Source organism: Siniperca chuatsi, linkage group LG5 (genome assembly GCF_020085105.1).
Source record: "Siniperca chuatsi isolate FFG_IHB_CAS linkage group LG5, ASM2008510v1, whole genome shotgun sequence".
Taxonomy (NCBI): domain Eukaryota; kingdom Metazoa; phylum Chordata; class Actinopteri; order Centrarchiformes; family Sinipercidae; genus Siniperca; species Siniperca chuatsi.
Genome location: NC_058046.1, coordinates 11,162,105 through 11,183,717, shown reverse-complemented (window position 1 = coordinate 11,183,717; position 21,613 = coordinate 11,162,105). Strand labels below are relative to the sequence as shown.

General features: G+C 38.9%; 1 protein-coding gene across 1 annotated transcript; it reads left to right on the top strand.

The window, feature by feature from the left end:
• The first annotated feature begins 13,730 nt into the window (after nucleotides 1–13,730).
• On the top strand, nucleotides 13,731–21,534 carry anapc5 (anaphase promoting complex subunit 5). The gene is made up of 17 exons (XM_044197024.1): nucleotides 13,731–14,263; nucleotides 14,354–14,433; nucleotides 14,556–14,665; nucleotides 14,793–15,036; nucleotides 15,300–15,366; nucleotides 15,518–15,619; nucleotides 15,720–15,910; nucleotides 16,019–16,100; nucleotides 16,233–16,325; nucleotides 17,341–17,522; nucleotides 17,822–17,957; nucleotides 18,128–18,202; nucleotides 19,126–19,247; nucleotides 19,346–19,453; nucleotides 19,793–19,940; nucleotides 20,112–20,274; nucleotides 20,377–21,534. The coding sequence occupies exons 1-17, from the start codon at nucleotides 14,066–14,068 to the stop codon at nucleotides 20,595–20,597; spliced, it is 2,322 nt and encodes a 773-aa protein (XP_044052959.1). The 5' UTR covers nucleotides 13,731–14,065; the 3' UTR covers nucleotides 20,598–21,534.
• Nucleotides 21,535–21,613: the final 79 nt, after the last annotated feature.

Genomic DNA, 21,613 nt, shown 5'->3' with positions numbered 1-21,613 from the left:
TGTTGTCCGTCTGCCTGAATCCATGTGAATGTAGCATTAATTACACAATAGTGCAATGCATTTTATTTTAAATGTGAAGTATTTCGCAGGATGTCTTTACTTTTTTTAAAGCTGCACTAATCAGGGTTTTTATATTAACAATGGATCAAACCACTATGTGTAATGTGAAGGGGGTTTCTCCATCACCTGACCCTGCAGTTCACAGCAGGCAACTGTTCAACAAAAAAAGCTCTGATAAACCGATGCTAACTGCACAGCACCAAACAGCAAACAGACAAAGTTAGCAACTAGCTGGTGAATATAAAGGAGCATTTCCCAGCTAAAGAGCCAAAAACATCTTTGGCTTCTACTGTAAATGCCTCAACTTCAAATGACCAAACATCTTTTTTTTTTAGAATGATTAGTTACTTCACTGATCAGGATCATCCCTGACCTTAGAAGTAAATATTACACTTGTGCTAAAAGGTTTACTTATATGATATAATGTATACTTTAAAGCCAAATTAAGGCATAGAATAAAAAAACAACAATCATAATAGACCTGCTCAAACCTTCAGAAACACAAAGGTCCACAGATAATTTTCCAACAGCCAGATTGTAATCCTATTATATCAGGCACGCTGCTCAGACAAACGAAATCATCTGCTGCAACTGGAGGGAAGCCAAGTTTACATAAATGAATTAAGAAACAAATTCACTTCCACCCCCTTCAGTGATTGCACCTGGATTCCCCAAACAAAAAAACAGATTAATTGATGATTGAACTGATAAGGGCCTCTAAATAAATTGCACTCAAATTGTATTTGACTCAGATGGGTCTTAATGTCTTTAAAATTTGTAATGTATTGGTCACTGTGTGCAGACGTTTTAATCCTTCAAAGTAAATACTGGGAGAGTGATAAAAATGCAGTTTAAACCTAGTGTAAATCTGTAAATTGTGAGTACAAGTTACTCCAATAGCCTCATTGGTGAGATCTAAAACCTGCAACATTATTTTCACATATAAGGTAGATATTGACAGACGAGAACGTGGCCTTTCACATGTTTTATACCAGTGATTCCCAACCAGGGGTACTGGTGCCTTAGGGGGTACCTCTGCAGTTACCAGCTGGCTACATGGAAAGATTGTGGAGTAGCTCAACTAATTTGGAAACAAAGAACGTTTTTTTTTTTTTTTAAATATAGCCATTTGAGTCAGCTGTAACACCTGAACACTGCCTGTTGTGATAAGACTCACATGATAACTAGTTAGCAAGCAAGCAGGGAAGTCTATAGTATACAGTTGGCGTTAGCTAGTTTAAATAAATAGCTGGAAGTAATAAATAACAGTTCAAATACTTAGGTAAAAACAATGCAATAGTTACCCAAAAGTATGGATACAGTTAAAATAGCTATAAGTAAAACTTAGTATAGTAATAGTAAGGTAAAAGTAATGGATAAACAGTTGAAATAGTTAGCTACAGATAATTGATAAATGGTTGAAATAGTAAGCTAAAGGTAATTGATAAACAGGTGAAATTGTTTGTCAAAGTAATGGATAAACAGTTGAAAAGCTTAGCATAATGGATAAATGATTCAAATAGTTTGTTAAAAGTAATGGATAAATGAAATAGTTAGCTAAAGGTAACTGATAAACAGCTGAAATAGTAAGCTAAAATAAACAGTTGAAGCAGTTAGCTAAAAGTAATGGATAAACTGTTAAAATAGATTCCACTCCAAATGGTAAACTTTACTGAGCTAAATTTGACAGTTCAGCTGTATGGAAAAAATATTGTAACAATATCCACTTTTACAAAATCAATACTGTTAAATAACATTCAGTTTAAAATCAATTCAAATGAACGTGATGGGTGGTGTCAATGAAGGGGTCCTTGAATTCCTCTGACAGGGCTGTACATTAGACATTAGACAAAAAAGACCTATGTTAACAGCATGGTATTAATACGTGCACACACTCATGCACACACACTTAGTAGTGTAGTATAAAAGAGGGAGTATAACAATGTCTGAAAGAGTTAATGAGCTTGAGCTTCAAGGCCTATTTCAACAGGGAGTTGCAGGAGCTGAAACTCTTAAAGTATGGATGGATGGGGCTGTTTGATCACTTGTTATCCAGGTGCGCTGCTCCAAGGTTGCTGTGTTATTGCATCTTGCCTAATTATGTAAAGTCAATACCAAAGTCTTTGCACATCTGAAGTCGTTAGGCTTGGCAAGGACCCTTCCCCGCTGGTACAGTCGCTAAAGCTACACCATGAAAATCCTGGGACTTTATTACAACCACGATCCCTGCACTCAGGCTGAGCTTTGTTCAAAGGCCTTGAAAGTCAGTGAATGTCCCTTAATGGCAGGGTATCTGGCCAGTTTTGGACAGAATATAAACACTATTCTGTTTGTTTTGTTGGGACCCTTTTTTTCAAGCAAAAGTGTTGCTCAAAACCAGACTGAACCCACATTATATTTATTTGTCTGTGGCAGTGTGTGTGTGTGTGTGTGCATGTTGTGGGGGGATAAGCAGATGTGCAATGATAGCCTTTGTTTCCTAAAATAGTCAGTTTCATTTCCTCGAATAAGCGAAGATAGATGAATGCGATTTTAATTTCCCTAAAAAGGGAATAATATTGTGGCAAACATTTCATTATCCTGGCCCTGAAGAAATTATATGATGAATTAAAAACAGGAATTGAAATGAGGACTCCACTGACACTGTGAGAATTCCCATTAGTGGCCAAGAAAATGAAAGATCTTTCATCAAAGCCTGAGATGACAGCACTGTATCATTCACTTCTAGCAGCTGGATGTGCCTTAGTTATGCACGAACCCTAGTTTAATACTTATCTGTAGTTCCACAACGTAATACTTGAGTTTTCTCCATCTATTTAATCTGATTATTTAGTGCACCCGTGGAGAACAGTTTTCAACAATGAGGAAGAAAAACACACTCACCCTTTATAGTCACTTACTCCACTGAGAGATAGTTTTCCTGATTTGAAAAGTGGATTTCATCACAAGCGTAAACATTGTTGTAACAGAAGCACTTGTTTTCTGTCTTTGTCCTGTAACACGCAACCACATCAAATGTGAAGTAATGATCCCAAGTGTATTACATTTTAATGGTGTTATTACAGCATACGAGTACAATTAGTTCATCAGCCGAAAGAAGAGATAATTTCCAATGGCTCAGCTCCATTTAATGGCAGTCCCAGGGATGCTGGCACAGCAGAATAAGACCATGTACCAGAGGACTGCAACAGTGGGTGACATTTAGAACCATAAACAGCTACTTATAAGTTGTGATTGTGTAGGCAATTTACATGAAGAGCCACTGTACTTAATAACAATTGGTGTGAGAAAATGCTTAAATAAAAGAGCTTGAATAGCTTCTTAATTCATAGACAATATGTTTTTATGCCATGCAAAATCACTTTTGAATTTCATCTATATTTAACAGCATAATTTCCAATTACAGCAAGCATTTCTATGCACAGGCTGAATTTGGATGCTGCTGCTTTATTATATCCTGTAATGTACTATCATAAAAAGGTAAGTTGGTAGAGATCAGGTGATGTATAGCTTCAGTAACACCCATTCCATGACATCAATTATTCTTTGACAGTTTCACGGTTGTCGGGCCACCCATAATGATATCCGATGGGTCAACTTGAAATTGGACAGGTGAGACAGTATGTCATCCTGACATAAGGACAATGGGAGCAGCATGAGCGTTGATGGCTAGAAAAATTGATTTAGGGGCATTTTCGGCAACATTTTTAGCAGGCGTGAAGATCATCCTCACATATTTCCACTAAAGGGATATTTCAGAAATTATAGATTTTTGTAGAACAAGCTTTAAAAGATTATATTGTCTGTTTTCTTTTGTCTCATACTTTTACTGCTATTGGAGAATGCTGTTTGTTTGGTGAAATGTTTGCATAGTAGAAGAACCTTCATGTTTAAATATAAAACTATATAAAAGTTTTATATGTTATGAATGTGATGCTGTCAGTTCAGTTAAAAATAAAGACTGAGCTAACTTCCAACTGTGAGAAGCTTGACAAAGCCTCAGTTACTTTGAAAACAGTCAATAGATTACCGTCAATGCCTGAGTTGCCATGGCTGCATAGCGAGAATCCCTGATGTTTATTTTCCCCCACTGCTTTTAAAACTGCAAGACAGGAGATACTAATCAGACTCAAAGTTCTTCTATTACCATGAAGAATCATGTAGCCTTTGCTGCTGCTGTTTTGTTCCTGTCACTCCATAAAAATGATAAATGATTTTGCAATGTATTAAATAAATTACCTTGAGCGTTGCAAGACAAGGAGAGTGCAGATCTGTGGGTGGGAGCTGATAAAGGTGTCCTTGAGGTATTTCATGCAAGAAAAATTCGCAGTGGATTAAAACAAACTAGAATACTGCAAATAGCTTGGTTTTGTGGAGCTGAAAAAGCTTCTCATGATTTGCCCGCAGTATCTCTTATAGCTCAGTTCCAGTAACTTCTACAGATACCCTGCTATGTCTAATGCTTCTCCACCATCTACTGTAGAGATGTAGTTAGTGTTAGTTAATCTAACTGTATTGCATTGTAAGTGAAAGGTGATAATTGTTTCATTGTCCAACTGATACAGTGTAAGAAAACGAACATCCTTCATCCATCTGTTAATCACTGCAAGTTAAAATTTTTTCGAGCAACCCCAATGAGCATTTTCAGGGGGGTTTTCATGGCTCTATAAGTTCATAAAGATGTTAACAAACACAATCTGCATAAACAAAAAGGCATGACATGTGTGTTCAAAATGTAACTTATGTGAAAGAAATGGTTGAATTCCTGTACACAGTCAGCACATACACAATGTTTCAGACATATACTGTTTGTCTCATTTTAAGGTGTTTTTATCAATTATTGCTGTGGTAATTGTGTCAGGTGTTTGAGATTTGGCTCCCTTGTTGATTATCCTTTGTAGGCTGTGGCTCTAGTATGAAGATGTTGTTGTTTCATATTGTTATATATATATTTGATGCCTGACGAAGGTCCATGATCTATAATAAACTTGGTGCTGACACTGTGCGGGAATTCAACCTTTTCATAAACATGTTTTCATTTCCCTCCACACTTACACAAAGTTTGACTTAAGACTTATCTGAAAATCTATGTGGTAAAACTTTATGAGCCCCATCGTTTTCCTACAAAGGAATTAATATAAAAGTGTCATTTTGTAGAAAGTTACCTGGAAAAGATTTTTTTACTAATTATAGGAAGAAAGTGTTAAGTCCAATCCAATTACCTGCTACGTAAGTACATTTATATTAATTTTCAGTTTAGGTTACTTCACAAGAGAGATTTCTGGGGGGGGGGGGGTTACAGTGGTGGGCGGCGCTCATTTGGAAAAAGGTGATGTCACGTACTTCTGTGCATCAACTATCAATCAAACCTGATCAAACCATACCCATACATGAAGCAGATTAACTGAGTTTTGGCAAACCTCGGAGTTATCTTTGATCAGGATTTATCCTTTAACTCCCACATGAAACAAACTTCAAGGACTGCCTTCTTTCACCTACGTAACATTGCAAAAATCAGGCACATTCTGTCTCAAAATGATGCCAAAAAACTAGTCCATACATTTGTTACTTCTAGGCTGGACTATTGCAATCCCTTATTATCAGGCTGCCTGAATAAGAGTTAATGCAGGGTTACTTGTGGTTCCTAGAGTCACCAAAAGCAGAATGGGAGCCTGAGCCTTCAGTTGTCAAGCACCTCTCCTGTGGCATCATATCCCAGTTTGGGTTCGGGAGGCAGACACCATCTCCATATTTAAGAGTAGGCTGAAGACTTTGACTTAAGACTCCTCTTTGATAAAGCTTATAGTTAGGGCTGGGTCAGGTGAGTCCTGAACCATCCCTTAGTTATGCTGCTATGGGCCTAGACTGCCAGGAGACTTCCCATGATACACCTCTTTCCTCTCTCCTTCTTTCCCTCTCCATCTGCATGCATTCTTATCCCATTATTGCATGTTACTAACTCAACATCTTCTCTCTCCCGTAGTTTTGTGCTTTCTCATCTTTCTCCTTCTGTCGCTTCCAGCAGGTATTTCTGCCTCTGGAGCTGCAGAGTCTGGATCTGTGGTTGTGGGCCAACTGCAGCCTCCGTGTTCCTGATCAACAACTGCTACTACAGTTGTTATTATTGGCTTTGTTACTATTATTGTCATTATTATTCCTATGACTGTCATTCCTATTATTATGAATATATTTATAATATATATATTTGTTAATATTAATATTACCACTTTAATTATATTATTACTATTTTAAAATTCTGGGTGGTATTTACATTGTGGTCCCCCCGCCCCCACGGCAGCGGCGGATGGCCGCCCACCATTGAGTCTGGTTCTGTCCAAGGTTTCTGCCTCTTAAAAGGAAGTTTTTCCTTGACACTGTCGCCAAGTGCTTGCTCATGGTGGGATTTGTTCTCTGTAAAATATTGTAATAAATATTATAAAGAGTACGGTCTAGACCTGCTCTATAGGAAATGTGCAATGAAATAACTTCTGTTATGAATTGGCATTATATAAACAAAATAAATTGAATTGACTTGAGGGTAAACTCTTTAGAAATATATTTTTTCAACTTTCATTGTTGCTTATTTAGTCATGAATATTTAATGTTACAGAGAAATGCTTAACATTTGAAGCCAAGGTTTCAGGGGCTTTAAGATGTTAGCTTTCATGGAAAGTCCTCTGGAAATCAGCAACACTGCAACCATGTAACTACTAAAAATACTACTACAATTCCAATGTAGTACAACGTGTACTGTCTCAGAATAATGTTTCTACTTTCCCTATATAATTAGAACCAACACTAGGAAACTCCAAGGAAATTACAGGAATTGTAATTGTAAATTGCATTACCAAATTGCAAACCCCAATCAAATTACGGCATGTTAAAAACATCCATCCAGTGGCAACCCACTGAAAATGCACCTATCCCTTACTCAGACCCTGTCTGTGGTGATGAAATATACTTGATAAGGATGTGTGCATTTTCTTTTTGGATTTTAAGACATTATGTAATACGCCACACCTAACTGACCAAGCAAACCATTTTCTCTTCTTAAAACCAAATAACATTAATGTCTATACTGGAAGTTGCACACTTTTGTAATAATGTTGTATTCAGGCTTTTTGGTTTATGGCTCTGTCACGAACAGCAGCAACAGTTTCAAGATATTTTTGTGGTATAAAACACCCACTCACACACATACACACACGCACACAAACACACGCACAGATACACAAACAAGCACAAATAAACAGGCTCAGCAAACCAAACACATTTCCCAGAGAAGGAAATCCACAAACACACACAAACAACTGACATGTTTCTCTCTGATGTGATGAAATAGGCCCAAATGCACTCACAGACTTCCCTCTGCACTGTCCTATACTGTTTAAAATTCTAGCACTATGGACAGTACTTCAGCACCATGGATAGAGGAATTCAAGGAAGTGTTCAAGGTCCACTCAAAGAGGCTGAAATGGACAGTTATTGCATACATGGAGAGGTGGGTGTCACTTACAGTCCAGTGAGCTGTGCGTTCTCTCCCTTAAGGTCAATAAGCTTCTGGTCAGTTTTGTGTCTCTACCCAAATCCATTAAGTCCTCAAGATTCCCCCGTGTTTCTTTTTCATTCTTATCTGGGTTTTGGTTGGGCGGAAACAATACAACATGATGGAAACCTGCCAAGATGTATAAATAGCCTTGAATGTAGATATTTGCTAAATGAATGATTAAAGACGTTAATAAATGTAGAAGTGGTTAATATCTCACATATGCTATAAATTGCAGTTATAAAACGTAATATTCGCTCTGGAGTTTATGGAATATAGTTTCATTCACTCTCCTCAATGTGTTATTAATGTACAAGTGAAACACCCTCAAGGAATCACAGAGGGCATGACCATATCTTAGATGAGAAGAGGGAGAGAGAGAAAGTTGCAATAAAACCGAAGTAAATCCCTCTGATACCATTTGGCAGACGGTTGCTTGATATACCTCAGGCTGGATATTAAAAATCTCACATGGGCTGTCCAACTGACAACTTAATCCATTTAGAGACACTGAGTAAGCAGCAGGAAGCTGAGTCAGGGTCAGTGTACACAGAGGTCTGTCATTTCTCACACAAGGCACAATAAGTTTATCTCTGGTAATCTATGCCACGCGCTTAAGAGACAGACAAAAACAGCAGAGAGGCAGGCAGTAGAAAAATGCCATCATCCTGTTTTGATATCATGACGATTAAAAGGTGTCACAACATGAAAGCCCACTCAGACTGAGGTTACACAAGTACTCGAAAGGAAGAACACGCGTGGTACATGTTCTGGCAGTTTTTCAAAAAAAAAACTGTAAGAACATCACTGACTTGATGTGAGAATATGTTATGCAAAATCCTTCAATTGTGAAGGGTAGAGAAAATGACCTTTTGAAAACGGAGGAGTTCAATATGTTAATTAATAAGGCCATGTTTCTAGGTGGAGCAAGATTGGCTGGGGGCACAGCAGTCTCACTGACTTTCATATTAGCATTCCCACAAAAATGGAGGAAGAGTTTTGGTGCAAATGGAATACAGTGTGGTGGCTGTATTTTAAATAACATAAAGAAGGTGTGAGCCAAACTTATTTAGTGACAGAAACCACATTAATGAAGAGAGAAAGGCGATGCAGAAGCTGGTGACAAGCATGGTTATGTAAGTAAATTCATATGTAATTGTGACATTTAAATGATGGCCGAGTTTAAGAAGTAAAGTTCCAGCCATAAGAAAAAATATTTAAAAATATTAAACTACCTCACAATTTCTCAATTTAGATTCTTCAATAGAGCTTACTTTTAAAAGGAGATATATAGCTACATGGTATACAGTTTGACAATGAAGGGATATCTGATGACATTAGCTAATAGTTACACACAAATGTTTGATCTGACTAGCTTAGCGTGCTAGTGAGCTCCTCCTGTAATAGGCCTACAGATACTGTGTTTATTTATTACAGTGCATACTGTAAATATGAATGACTTTCTGTTATGAGGTAAATAAACATTTCTGACAGTCATACACATGAAACCTTAAGGGTATATAGTTTTACATTTTGGGAAATATGCTTATTCAGAGTTAGATGAGAAGATTGATACCACTCTCATTTCTGTACGCTAGCTTAAATATGTAACGTTAGGTTAGCTTAGCATAAAGACTAGAAACAGGGGGAAACAGCTAGCCTGGCTCTGTCCGAAGGTAACAAAATCTGCCCACCAGCAACGCTAAAGCTCAATGTGCCATATTTACTCATCAATTTTTGTATGTATTGAACCAATGCGATATAGCATGTTAATTCGTGTGCTTGAGGTGCTGGTAGATGGATTTTGTTAGCTGTTTCCCCTTGTTTCCCGTCTTTATGCTAAGCTAACCTAACCAGCAGCTGGTGGTAGCACCATATGTATCGTACATACATGCGAGTAGTGTCTACCAGAAATAAGCATGTTTTCCCAAAAGGTCGAACTATTCCTGTAAAGAAAATCTGGAGAAACCACTCACATAAAGTATTTGTGACTGATGATTTGCCAGCTGATAATCAAACCAATTACCTCTTCCACTATTTTTTTCATGATGTTGTTTCCATTCAGGGCAGAAAAGAGCTGATTCAAAAATTCAATATACTGCATTAAAGAAGTGACACATACTGAAATTATATCAGGTAATGAAAATAAATTGGGAGGGTTTCTAACCATTGTACTGTTGTAACTTAAATCTGTGTTTGAATAAATAAAGGTTTTTTTCTTATAATGGTTAGTACAATTTCAAAAGACATTTTCAGCCATAGCTTATTGTTATTAAGAGCAAATTGTTGTGTGCAATATTGTGAATAAACTTTCAGAAGCTATAATGGTTAATGAATGAAGCTTAATGTTTGGACTTATTATGGGAACTGCTCTTCTTTAATATCCAAACCATGCAAACAGCTCGAGTAGTTGCATCAGATAATTGTAGATAGATAGATAGATAGATAGATAGATAGATAGATAGATAGATAGATAGATAGATAGATAGATAGATAGATAGATAGATAGATAGATAGATAGATAGATAGATAGATAGATAGATAGATAGATAGATAGATAGATAGATAGATAGATAGATAGATTGATTGATTGATTGATTGATTGATTTACATCAAAGTCAAAGTCAAACTTTCCGTTAGCCATTGCTCACGAACCTGGAAGCTAATGACAGTTTCTCAGGCACATAAGACACAAGACACGACACACAAGTTTGTTTGTGCTGATCCTTTGAATATCAAATCCTACAAACTGTGCAGTCGTACAGTTGGTATAGCTTACAATGACTCATGTATTGACTGAGGCATTTACAGTCACTTTATTTAAGCTTTTCAAATATATCAAATCTGACAGGTGTCATTGTGCGCCGTCTACTGACTTCAACCTGAGACAGAGAGAGAGAGGGTGGGTGATGGTGGGGGTGGAGGGGGCCACATTGATTGTACTGTCTCTTGTCCCTCTCAGACCAGTTCCTGATGAGATCAAATTTTGGACCAGACTGTATACCAGAGCTGCTAGTTCAATAGTGCCATCTTCTGGATAAAGTTGTCTATTGTGCTGTCATAAGGCTAATGTTTGCACGTGTTCTTATTGTTATGTGTGGTTTTGATGCAGCAGTTCCCTTAATCCAGGACAGTTTTCTCCTATTGGAGATAATTAAGTTACTCTGCATCCCTAAACAAATTATTGTTTCCTTTATATACACATAGTTAAAAGATCAGCATTGTAATTATATAGGCCTATACATATAGGTGAGTGGTGAACAGATAAATATGGTGAATAATGATCCAACTTGCTAATTTCTGGGCTAACCAGCCATTGCTAAACAGTACAGGACTTGTTGTCTTCCTCACTACAGTTTTGTTAGTAATTAAGATAATATAATTATCTTAATTTTTGTGTTTAATTTTGTCTTTGCCTTTTTATTTCAGAATGTGAGTATTGTGGTACACCATGTGTAAATATATTCATTAGCAGCTGCAAAAAGCTTTGTAAATGAAAAGATTTATGAATGATTTGGAATAAGTAAGGAAAAAGAGAACATGTGCCACATATTTGTACATGATGAACGCTTTACACTTTAAATTAGGGGCTGCAAAACGTTTTGTTAATGCCTTGTAAATAATTAACTTATACACCTATTGTTGGTAAAAGGTAGGGGAAACTGAAAAAAGGGTGCCACATATTTGTGCATGGAAGGTTACACTTTAGATTAGTAGCTACAACCTCTACAAATGAGTAAGGTATCAAAATATTTGTGTTGAATTTTTTTTTCATGTTAGATAGACACTGTTCACAATAGACATCGTACATCACTGATAATGTCTGTAAATCCATCTACGGATCTTTTGTGAAGTTGTTATCACACTTGAAGAATATTCCTGTTATATATACAGTAAATGACGTGAACCCATCCTAAAATGATCCTACTCTGTTGGCACTTGCTGTGTGGCTTATTAGTAGTTTTGTTAGTGTGCGTGTCCGCAGATGCTCTGCTTTCTGTCTGATTGTTCTGGGCATAAACTTTTTGTTAAAGGGTGTGTGGGTGTGTGCAGCACCAAAAAATCTACAGATGTGAAGGGTCATGAAAGAATGTGAATTATAAGATATTAGTGAATAGATGTACTATGCTAGGAAAGGTGCCAAAGTGTTACTTTAAAATACTTGTTTATGAACTCATATTTTATCTATTGTGGTGATTTTTTTTTGTATGACCTCCACAGCACTGAAAGACTCCTGCTTATCGTCAAAGCTCAACAACAAACACTTTTAAACTGTGCTGGAGGTGTACATCCTCCAGCAATATGTTGGTCATATTGGTGAGTGAGAGGAGGTCAACATATATTAAGTTAAAGATACGCCTCCTAATTTTGTTACAGTGCCAAATTCACGTCACTAAATCCCAAAGTGTCCTCCCAGTTCAACATTTTTGTTTTAAACATCAACCGTTTTAGCTGTCTGCATGCAAGTGCTGCTGCCTCCACTGTGACCAATACAACTACTAATACTACTAGTGCTACAATAACTACTAACTGCTACTACCTCTGCTAGTACTTTTCTTGTTTATTCTGATCCTCTCTCCCCTGTTCTCCTCCTCTTATCCAGATGAGAGCCTCATGAAGACATTTGGCACATCTGTCGAGGTATAAATGCGAATAAGTAACAATCACCTGCCAATATCTGGATGTTTCTGTCTGACTTTACTATAGACAAACACATTTTCACTTTTTTGTGACTTAAATTTGGCACTGTAACAAAATTAGGAAGTGTATCTTTAACTTAATATATGTTGAAGTCCTCTCACTCACCAGTGTGTCCACTTTGCTGACAGCTGATCTGGGACCAGCTGAGCTTTCGTTCCACCACCAGATGACCAGAATATTGCTGGAGGATGTGTGAAGAAACAGACAGAGCTCTCTCCAGCACAGCTCTGGGGCCGAGAGCCTGCTTCAATGTTCCCAGGACTGTCAGCCTTCTGCCAAATGAGACATCAGTCATGTTGGTAAAATATTACTCTGATGCTGATAGATTGCAGAGCAGAGCAATATACCTGCCTATACTGGGCTTTCACAAAACCTGGTAAAGTTTGTGGTGAATTTGAAAATAATGACACTGTACCTGAAATAAAGACATAATTCAGTCTTTATTTGCCATTTAATGTATCTGTACATGATGCTTTTGGGAGTACTTGGATTTAATTTGCAACATTAAAATATGTTGGTTGAACATGATGAAGAGTTGGCCTGGTCTGCTGTTATTCAGAAAACCAGTACAAAATGATACAGCACATCAAACATGCAAATGCTGTGTACTTTTCTGTAAACCGGACTGTTAATTTGCTGTTTTAACGGACTGACTTTAAATTTATCCGATGTATTAAGATTTAATTTTGACAAGTTCACAGATACTGTTACGAGATTCTGTGACTGATAATATTGAATATATTTGATAAGTACTCAAAATATTTAAAGAAATGCAATCAGAAACAACAATTCCAGCTGATGAAATCTTAAAGAAGAGGTTTTATTTGAAGTTGATCTCTGCTGTTTTTGTCTTAAAGAACCACTAACTATTTAGCATCAATTTCACTCATAGTCAGTCACATCTCACTTTTGTTACAATTTTCCTGATATGTAAACGGTATTATAATATTCCATTTGAATAACAAGTTTTGTTTCACCGGAAGTTCAAGGTGCCGTTGTTTCTGCCTTGACTGCCTGGAGAGCACTTTCAAAATAAAATTCAAAATAGACGCATTGTGACCACTGGAGGGCAATAAACACTTGTGCAAGTATTCTCATGACAACCATCAACGCTTCGGCACAGGATTTAGCTGCCACGGTCAAGGCAGACATATTAGCATACAACCACTACCGCTGAAGACCTTAAAAATAAATGTGTACTTACGGTGACCGCGGGAACAGTGTTTTCAAATCAGACTACTCCACACGAGCTGTGTCCCATAGTATCGGCGTTTGAACGCAGAAAATCGTCGATTCAACACGTGTATTGTCATTTCTTTGTTGTTGTTGTCCCAGCCCTGCTTGAAACGTGCAAATAAAGTTTAATGGGGAAAAAAATATGTACTGTCTCTTTATGACGTATTTTTAAGGGGACAGAAGGAGGGCGGTTTGAAAGTACAGAGGCAACGTTTGTCAACATGATTAAAATTAACCAAATTATCTGACAAGACCGAAGTGAGTGTTCACTGTCAGTAAGATGCCTTATCTGCAAGTTAACCGAGACTAAACGTTGATGTGTTATTGCTTTCTTCACAGGGCGTAACGCTATCTAATGTTAAATAAACTTGGTACGCTAGCTAGCTAGCTAGCTGCTGCTTGTGGTGTCCAGCTGCCTGTTTCACTGCTGGCTGTCTTTAACGTTTCCTTTCGCTAAATGTTGACCCAGTGAAACACACAGTTGAGTTCTTTCTTCATCGTAGCCTAACACGACCTGTTAAAATGGCGAGTGTGCATGAAAGTTTGTATTTCAACCCTATGATGACGAACGGAGTGGTGCATGCTAACGTGTTTGGTATCAAAGACTGGGTGACTCCGTATAAAATCTCAGTCCTGGCGTTGCTGTACGACATGACTGCGTCCAAAATCACACTGCCAGAAAGAAGACGACTTAACAAACTCATCCTACCCTTGCAGCAGGTTGGTTTTATTAATGTTTTCATCTTGCACACCACTGTGTTGAAGCAGGTGTTTGATAGTTTTATCGTTTATTTCATGTTCCGTAATCAGGGTCCAGACCTGACTCTTGGCCAATTCCTGAAGACTGTGGAGGAGTGTTGCCCTCAGACTGCATATGCTGTCAAACTCAGGTAAGCTGCTTCTGTACTGGTGCTTTCACAGTCTCCTAAGTTCAGGAAATTGTATCACATAACCAATGTTATAGACAATACCATATCACAATAATGCTAAAATACTGTTTTTTACTTCAAAGGTTGCATGAAATGGCAGACGGAGAGCTGAAAGACATGGAGTACTTCTTTTCTACCCTTCCCACTCCATTCACTGCTTTTGATTCTGAGGCATATAAAACCAGTGTTGTGGGTGAGTAGAACACATGATTTGATAGCTCTTAAAGTCTGATTGGAAGTCCTGAAATGTCTGTATTATTCTCTTTCACAAGACTTGCATTAAGCTCTGACCTGTTTTGTTTGGGTTTTTTTTTTTTTTGGTCTTTTTATGAGGCATATGCTTCTGGCCTACAACAAGCTGTCTTTCAGTCAGGTCTACAAGCTGTACAAGTCCCTGCAGCACTACTACCACAGTCACTACGCCAAGCCTACTGATGGGCAGGTGGGTTTGGCAGCGCTGGTCGCTGACGACTCCGACATGGACCTCACCAGCACTGAGGATACTGTAGGGGACAGGATAGACAAAGAGGAGTTGGACACCCCACTGCATGAGTCAGAGCTCCGGTTAGTGTTGCTCATCTTGGATAAAATCATTTGATTGATTTGGTGTAACACAAGGGACAAAACCCAGGTGTTTCAACCTCTCGCCTTGAAAGTTTTGACATAATTGATTGTTTGCACTCACTACCCTGTGAAATGTATTCACTGTGTGTATGCTAAAAGTCTAAATCATAACCCCCTACAGCTTAGTAATTTGTTTTGATGTTATTGCGACCAGGACGACTGTTAACAGCAGATTCTCATGTGTTATTTTGGCTCTGTTCTAGAAGTGACAGTACTCCAAGCAGAGGTCCCCTGTCACAAAAACAAGCAGAATACTTTCTTGCAAGACAGGTGAGTGTTTAAATCAAGGCCGAAATGAAGTGAACTGTGTTAGTGCCGTCTTGTTCAAACCAGCAGATTTGATGCAATAGATACAAAAAACATCCACATTCTGTGTCAATCCTAGATGTGTTGTAGTACTTTAAGGTGCCTCTTTCTGCAGGCATATCTTCTGAAGAACGATGAGAACAAAGCTCTAAAGCCCGCTGCGCTGCAGGAAGAGCTCAACAACATGCTGAAGTTTAACCCAGATTTTGCTGAGGCGGTAAGGTCCATTCACTTTCCCCACTAAAGGGGGGGGGGGTATCTTCTTCATCAGCTCTGTGATTTGTTTTATTTTAATTTTTTTTTTACTCTCTCCTCAGCATTACCTAAACTACCTGAACAGCGTGAGAGTCCAGGACATCTTCCTCTCCGCCCACAGTCTCTTACATTATTTTGATCGCCTCATCTTGTCTGGAAGTGAGGGAAAGAGCAACGGGGATGAGGGCTACGGCCGAAGTCTCCGCTACGCTGCTCTCAACCTGGCAAGCCTGCACTGTCGCTTCGGCCACTAGTGAGTACAACAACTGGTGGAGTCTGAGTAGATGGACAAGTTCCTACATAAAGAGCAGCTGTATAAAATATGGCAAACATAGCTGTTTTCCCTTTTCTTTTCCCTCAGTCAGCAGGCTAATCTGGCTCTACAGGAGGCTATCCGCATTGCCCAGGAGTCCAATGATCATGTGTGCTTGCAGCACTGTCTGGTAAAGACTTTTTTCTACTGTTATTATTTGACTTCATGTCACTGTTGTACCATGATTGATAGTTCATTATGTCTGAATTTAACATGAGTGTTGCTTAGTTTATTTCTCCCTCGTCTTTGTGTCCTACATCAGAGTTGGCTCTACACACTGGAACAGATGAGGGGATCTGACAGCACCGTGTTAACTGAGGATTCAGTGAAAATGGCTGCCCATTTCTGCCTGCCAGTAAGTGCAACATGAGCTGTTAAATAGGAATGCCTATATTAAAGTGGCGGTGGCTGTTCATTCTTTTTTAAATTGCTTTGGCTCACTTTTCACAGCAGTTTCAGTTTGCAAAACGGCAAACACAAAATGCTGTAATCCTAATTTTTTCCTCAAAATCTCACAAAGCAAGCAGTTGCATATTTTTGAAAGATAATAGTCATTACTAAATAATGCTGTCAAACAATAACACATTTTCATCAAAGTCTGCAGTGGCCATTTCCTTAAGATTATAAAAATAGTAATGAGAAATCTAAAATTCTGTAAGCTCCAGTAATACTGTAATGTCTGAAAGCATAAAATATTAAATCACAATTTACACCACTGTAACAAACTCTGTCTCAACATGATTTGATAGTATTCAAAAGGAAATAAATTGCATTTGTTTTTCATTTTTTCATTTTTTATGTCACCTGGGTAATTATAAAATAAGCAGAAATGTGTGAAAATAGCTGTTGCATTGATCCAGTGAACTGTACGCTTAGTAATAAGCATTATTATATGTGGTGGCTGCATTCCGAGGACTGAGCGTGTGATTTAGTGTTTTTCACTTTGTCTGTAAGGACAGCATTTTTTGTTTAAAGGTGAGAATTTAACAATTCAATAAGTTAAGTTGGCTTTTTGTATTAGGAGTTTTGCACATTGAAACTCTGTTGTGAAAACTGAGCCAAAGCAATCATGAAATACTGTGACAGGGGTGTTCTTAAAGTACAGGACAGTGGGCATTAGACAAGCATGTTAGTTGTCAGCAGCACTTTAGCACCTCTCATTAGAAATTATAGCTTTTATTTAATAGTTATGTCTAAATTGTTTTTCTTAAAATCAACGTTTGCAAATTAAAACAGGGCTTGCCACACATTCCTAAAAACAACATAGAATGCATCATTCACCAGTAATTTTACTTGGCTAAACCTGATCTTTGCGTATTTTATCTATGACGCGTTATCACCCCACTGATTGATAATCCTCTCTGCTCTAGTACTTGGCATCTCTAGGCATTCAGTCTTTGGTCCAGCAGGGGGCGACACAGGGTAAGACAGCCCACAAACTGATGGATGCGCTGAAGGACACAGACATCCTGCACTGGAAGCACAGTTTGTCGGAGCTGATCGAGATCAGCCTGGCTCAGACTACGTCCATATGGAGGATGTACGGCAAGAGGTCAGGCTCCTCAACTTGCCACCGTGACACAGTTGTCCGTTCTGTTCACTGTTGCTGAGAGTGGACTGCATGCTAGCACACAACCTTCTCCCCACTCACTTTAAATCAGCTCTGTGAAACATGGTTGAAATGTGTCAGGTTTTTATGTATGGATTGACATTTCAGACATCTAATGGACAAGACAAACTCGTCATCAGCATAAATATAAAAACCACAAGTGTAGGTGTAAAAATATAAGTGTATGCATGACCAGCACTTTATCTCCAAGTCCTTTATGTGGCTTCCTGTGTTTCCTGCAGCACCATGGCTCTGCAGCAGGCCCAGCTGCTTCTCAACATGAGCAGTCTGGAGCCAGTGAACTTCGGGGTCCAGCAAAACAACACAGAGGCGTTCGCTGTGGCTCTCTGCCACCTGGCTGAGCTGCACGCTGAGCAGGTAACACATTTCATTTGATCTCATCTGTCTGCTTTCTGTCCCGCTGTTGCATATCTATTAGTCCGATGGCCCAGCATTGCGGGAATTTAATAAACATTGATCAGGTTCTTCAGCTTCTTTCCCAGCTCCTGGGCGGAGTTCAACACTTAACCCTTTCGCCTCTGTTGCAGGGCCTGTACAGTGCAGTTTCAGAGATTCTCCAGCATCTGAAAGAACAGTTTCCTCCTCACTCACAGCATGCTAAGGTGCCTTCTCTTAACCATACTGTATTATTCAGTGCTGTCCGACAAAGGCAGAGAGCAGTAACTACAGAAAGAGGGAAGTTTTCAGGCTGGCCAGCAAACTGTGTAACAGATAAAAAGGTTGTAATGTCTTTATTATGCCTTTTTTAGGCTTGTTTTGTTTGTTTTTGTTTTGGGTTTTTTTTACCAAAAAATAATAATTGCCATAGAACCTACATAAGGACTAAACTGCAGATACTTCTTTCTGCCTTTTTAGATGATGTTCACTGAATGCAGGGGAAAAGCATCTTCCAAAAAATTTGTTATTTCAGCTTTCTCGTCCATTTTAACTAGTTTGTTTACAATCCATAATTCATGGGGATTAAATGTATTTGTCTTGCTAGGTGTCTGGCTGTCTGACTGCTATTAGTATTTCTATTAAAATCAATATAATGAATGAATTTACAAATTAAGTACATTTAAATATGTGATTTAAAGGTAGTTAGACCACACTAAATCACATGAATTCCACTCTAGTCAAAAATTGAGATGGCAGTTGCTGCTACTCTGCTAAGCTAACAAACTAAATTACCAAGAGTGTCGGTTTATCAAAATAGATTTTGGTTTTGTTTATTTTTCAAAGATAACAACTAGGGAATTATCGAGTATATTTAGTTTTAGCTTTAGCTGGGTCTAACCGTGGCTAGTACACCAGGTAGTTTTCACTTGATATAGCTCTCTTACTTTAGATAATAGTTGGCTGTCTCTCTGTGACAAACTAGACTAGATTCAGGTCTATAGTAAATTTTGACCAAATATGTAGTTATTGCATTTTGGCTGTGTAGCGCAGAGGGTGAGACTTACTTGCTTTATTCTGTGATGCACGATATGATGTAGCAAATGTATAAAATAATGTTGTTTTTGTTTACTAAAAATCTCCAATGCAGCTCTGGATGCTGTGCGATCTGAAAATCCAGTTTGAGAGACATATGAACGAAGGGAAATACCATTTGGCAGAGCCACTAGTCACCGCAATCTCTGCCTTAAACAAAACAGATGGTCTCTACAGGTAATACCAAGGCACAAATCTCCACTTCTAATCTTAACAATGGCTGTCTCGTACATGTGTAAGTTGTGTTGGAGCTGTAACAGTGCATTTTCTGACAGGAAAGCTCAAGTTTTGAAGGCTCTAAATCGGAGCACAGAGGCGTACAGTATCTTACAGCGGCTGCAGCTGCACTGTGAGAAGACCAAATGTACAGAGGTGATCATCAGGTAGACAGACACTTTTGTTATTTCTTGATAACGCATTTTCTGATAACATGATAATCTGTTTCCTGGAGTCTACAGGAGAGTGAACACACCTAATCTTTGTCTTTCTTTTTTTTTCATTTGTGGAATTGAATTGACTCGCCTTTTTTAGTGCCGCCATAAATATTTAATGTTTGACATTCACATTATGCATCATCTTTGGAGACACCAACTGACACCGTCATAAAATGACGAGGAAACAAACATGAAGGCTTTTTCAAAAATAACATATGCTTTTTTGGGGATCAGACTGAGCTAAATTATTTCTCATGCGTATAAACTGCCTGTTTATGTCTCACACAGAGTTATGGTTTCCACCGCTGAGCTCCACTGGGAGTCATCTGGCTTCTCCACAGCTCTTCCTCTCCTCCTGCAGGCCTTGGCTCTGGCTAGACAGCACCACCTACAGTCCCTGGCCTCAGAGACCATCCTTCACCTGGCCTTCACTCAGGTCATCCACAACAGAAAAACAAACTTCACTCAAAAACACTCAAAAACTACAGTTCCCATACATGCAAATCACCAAAGCCTTTTTTGGCATTATGGCTGATGTCTATGCAAAATAAAAGCAGCACAGCACGCATGGTTTATTTATTGCCTTTGCTTTCTCTCCTTTCTACAGCTGATGTTGGGGGTTCCTGAGCAGGCACTGAGTGTCCTGCATGAAGCCATCGAGCCTGTTCTGGCCCACGGAGCGGTCATGGACAAAGGCCGAGCCCTGCTGCTGACAGCCCGCTGTCAGATGGCGGTGGCTGGGTTCAGGCCAAACGGACAAGGGCGAGCAGGTAACAGCCTCGGCCACCCTGCCGAATACTGATCCGTATCTCATAGTGTCGAGTGGCTGTACAGCCTCTATTTACACACTGCTGCTTATTGTCTCCCTGCAGATTTGCATTTGGCAGTTTTGGCTGTTGACACGCTAAACGAGGCTGCAGCCTATTTCTCCAAGCTGAACTGTAAGGAGCGGCTGCGGGATGTCCACTACCTGCAGGCTCAGCTCCACCGTTCTCTGGGACAAACCTCGCAGTGCAACAAAAGTGCCATGCTCTTCCGGCTGCTGGACCAGGAGCTGCAATCACCAGCACCACCCGTCTCCATGCGACTCTGACTGCTTCCTGCCCAACAACAAACTAGAGTTATTTTGGCTAGTGAAAAGGGCACAACAGTGAGTCACTGCTACTCACCACTAGATGGTCCTAAAGATCTGTCCTGCTCTGTTAGCACCAAAGCATTTATAAATATTTAGACAATTGTGGAACTCTTTACAAGCAGTGCCAAGATGATAATTAGAGAGGGCAATGTCAGTAGTCGTGAATAAGGCTGAGTTTCCAGTTGACCGAGAATAGGTAAATTGTCTCTTCACTCGTCAGGTACAGATTTGAATGATGGCCTGATGATAAATATAACGTGGTTTAACAGCTTCCATCACAGCAACAGTCCAGGCTTGTCAGACAGACATAACATGCCAGCCGACGGTGTGGTAGAAAGTTTATCGGGAGCTGTCATGGCCGTGCTGATTTACCCTCTGCTTCTTGATGAATGAGGGTAATATCACAGTTAGCTACAAGACGGATGTGTTTCAGTGGCCTGGATGATTCATATTTCGCCACAAGAATACTGATGAAGCTGGAATCCAGAGGAGGAAATCGTGATCACATTTATAATGCAATAGACCCGCGATGACATAACACCAGATGCTGCATCTGTATTCCACTTACGTCTGACACGATTTGTGACAACAATCTTGGCCATAACATTATACTTAGGTGTCCTGACGGGCCTGTAATCCATTACTTAGTGCACTTCTTTCAAGAAAATAAACGACTTGTTTCATCTTATTTAGTTTTCAGTTAATCTGACACAACTGTAGGAATAATTTGGAATATATCTTTAGCGAGAATATCTCTGTGGTACAGTTAAGTTATAGTTTCAGTAGTCTTTAAAGTTACTACTTGTCCATATTTTGATATTTCAGGATGTGATTGTTTTGTTTGTCCACAAGCCATTAAAGGGGAGGTGTCTGATTGGAGCCCTCAGGGACTGTTGACAGGAAATTTCTCTCTCATTTACCATCTGTGCCGGCCCCCTGAAAGTTCCTGTTGACTGAGTTAAAGTGCCATGTTT

What these genes read in the sequence shown, in the direction of transcription:
- anapc5 (XM_044197024.1), top strand. Translation starts at nt 14,066, where the DNA reads ATGGCGAGTGTGCATGAAAGTTTGTATTTCAACCCTATGATGACGAAC. An exon ending in ATATAAAACCAGTGTTGTGG is followed by an intron (nt 14,666 to 14,792) that starts GTGAGTAGAACA and finishes TTTTTTTTTTTG; the next exon opens with GTCTTTTTATGAGGCATATG. An exon ending in TGTGCTTGCAGCACTGTCTG is followed by an intron (nt 16,101 to 16,232) that starts GTAAAGACTTTT and finishes GTCCTACATCAG; the next exon opens with AGTTGGCTCTACACACTGGA.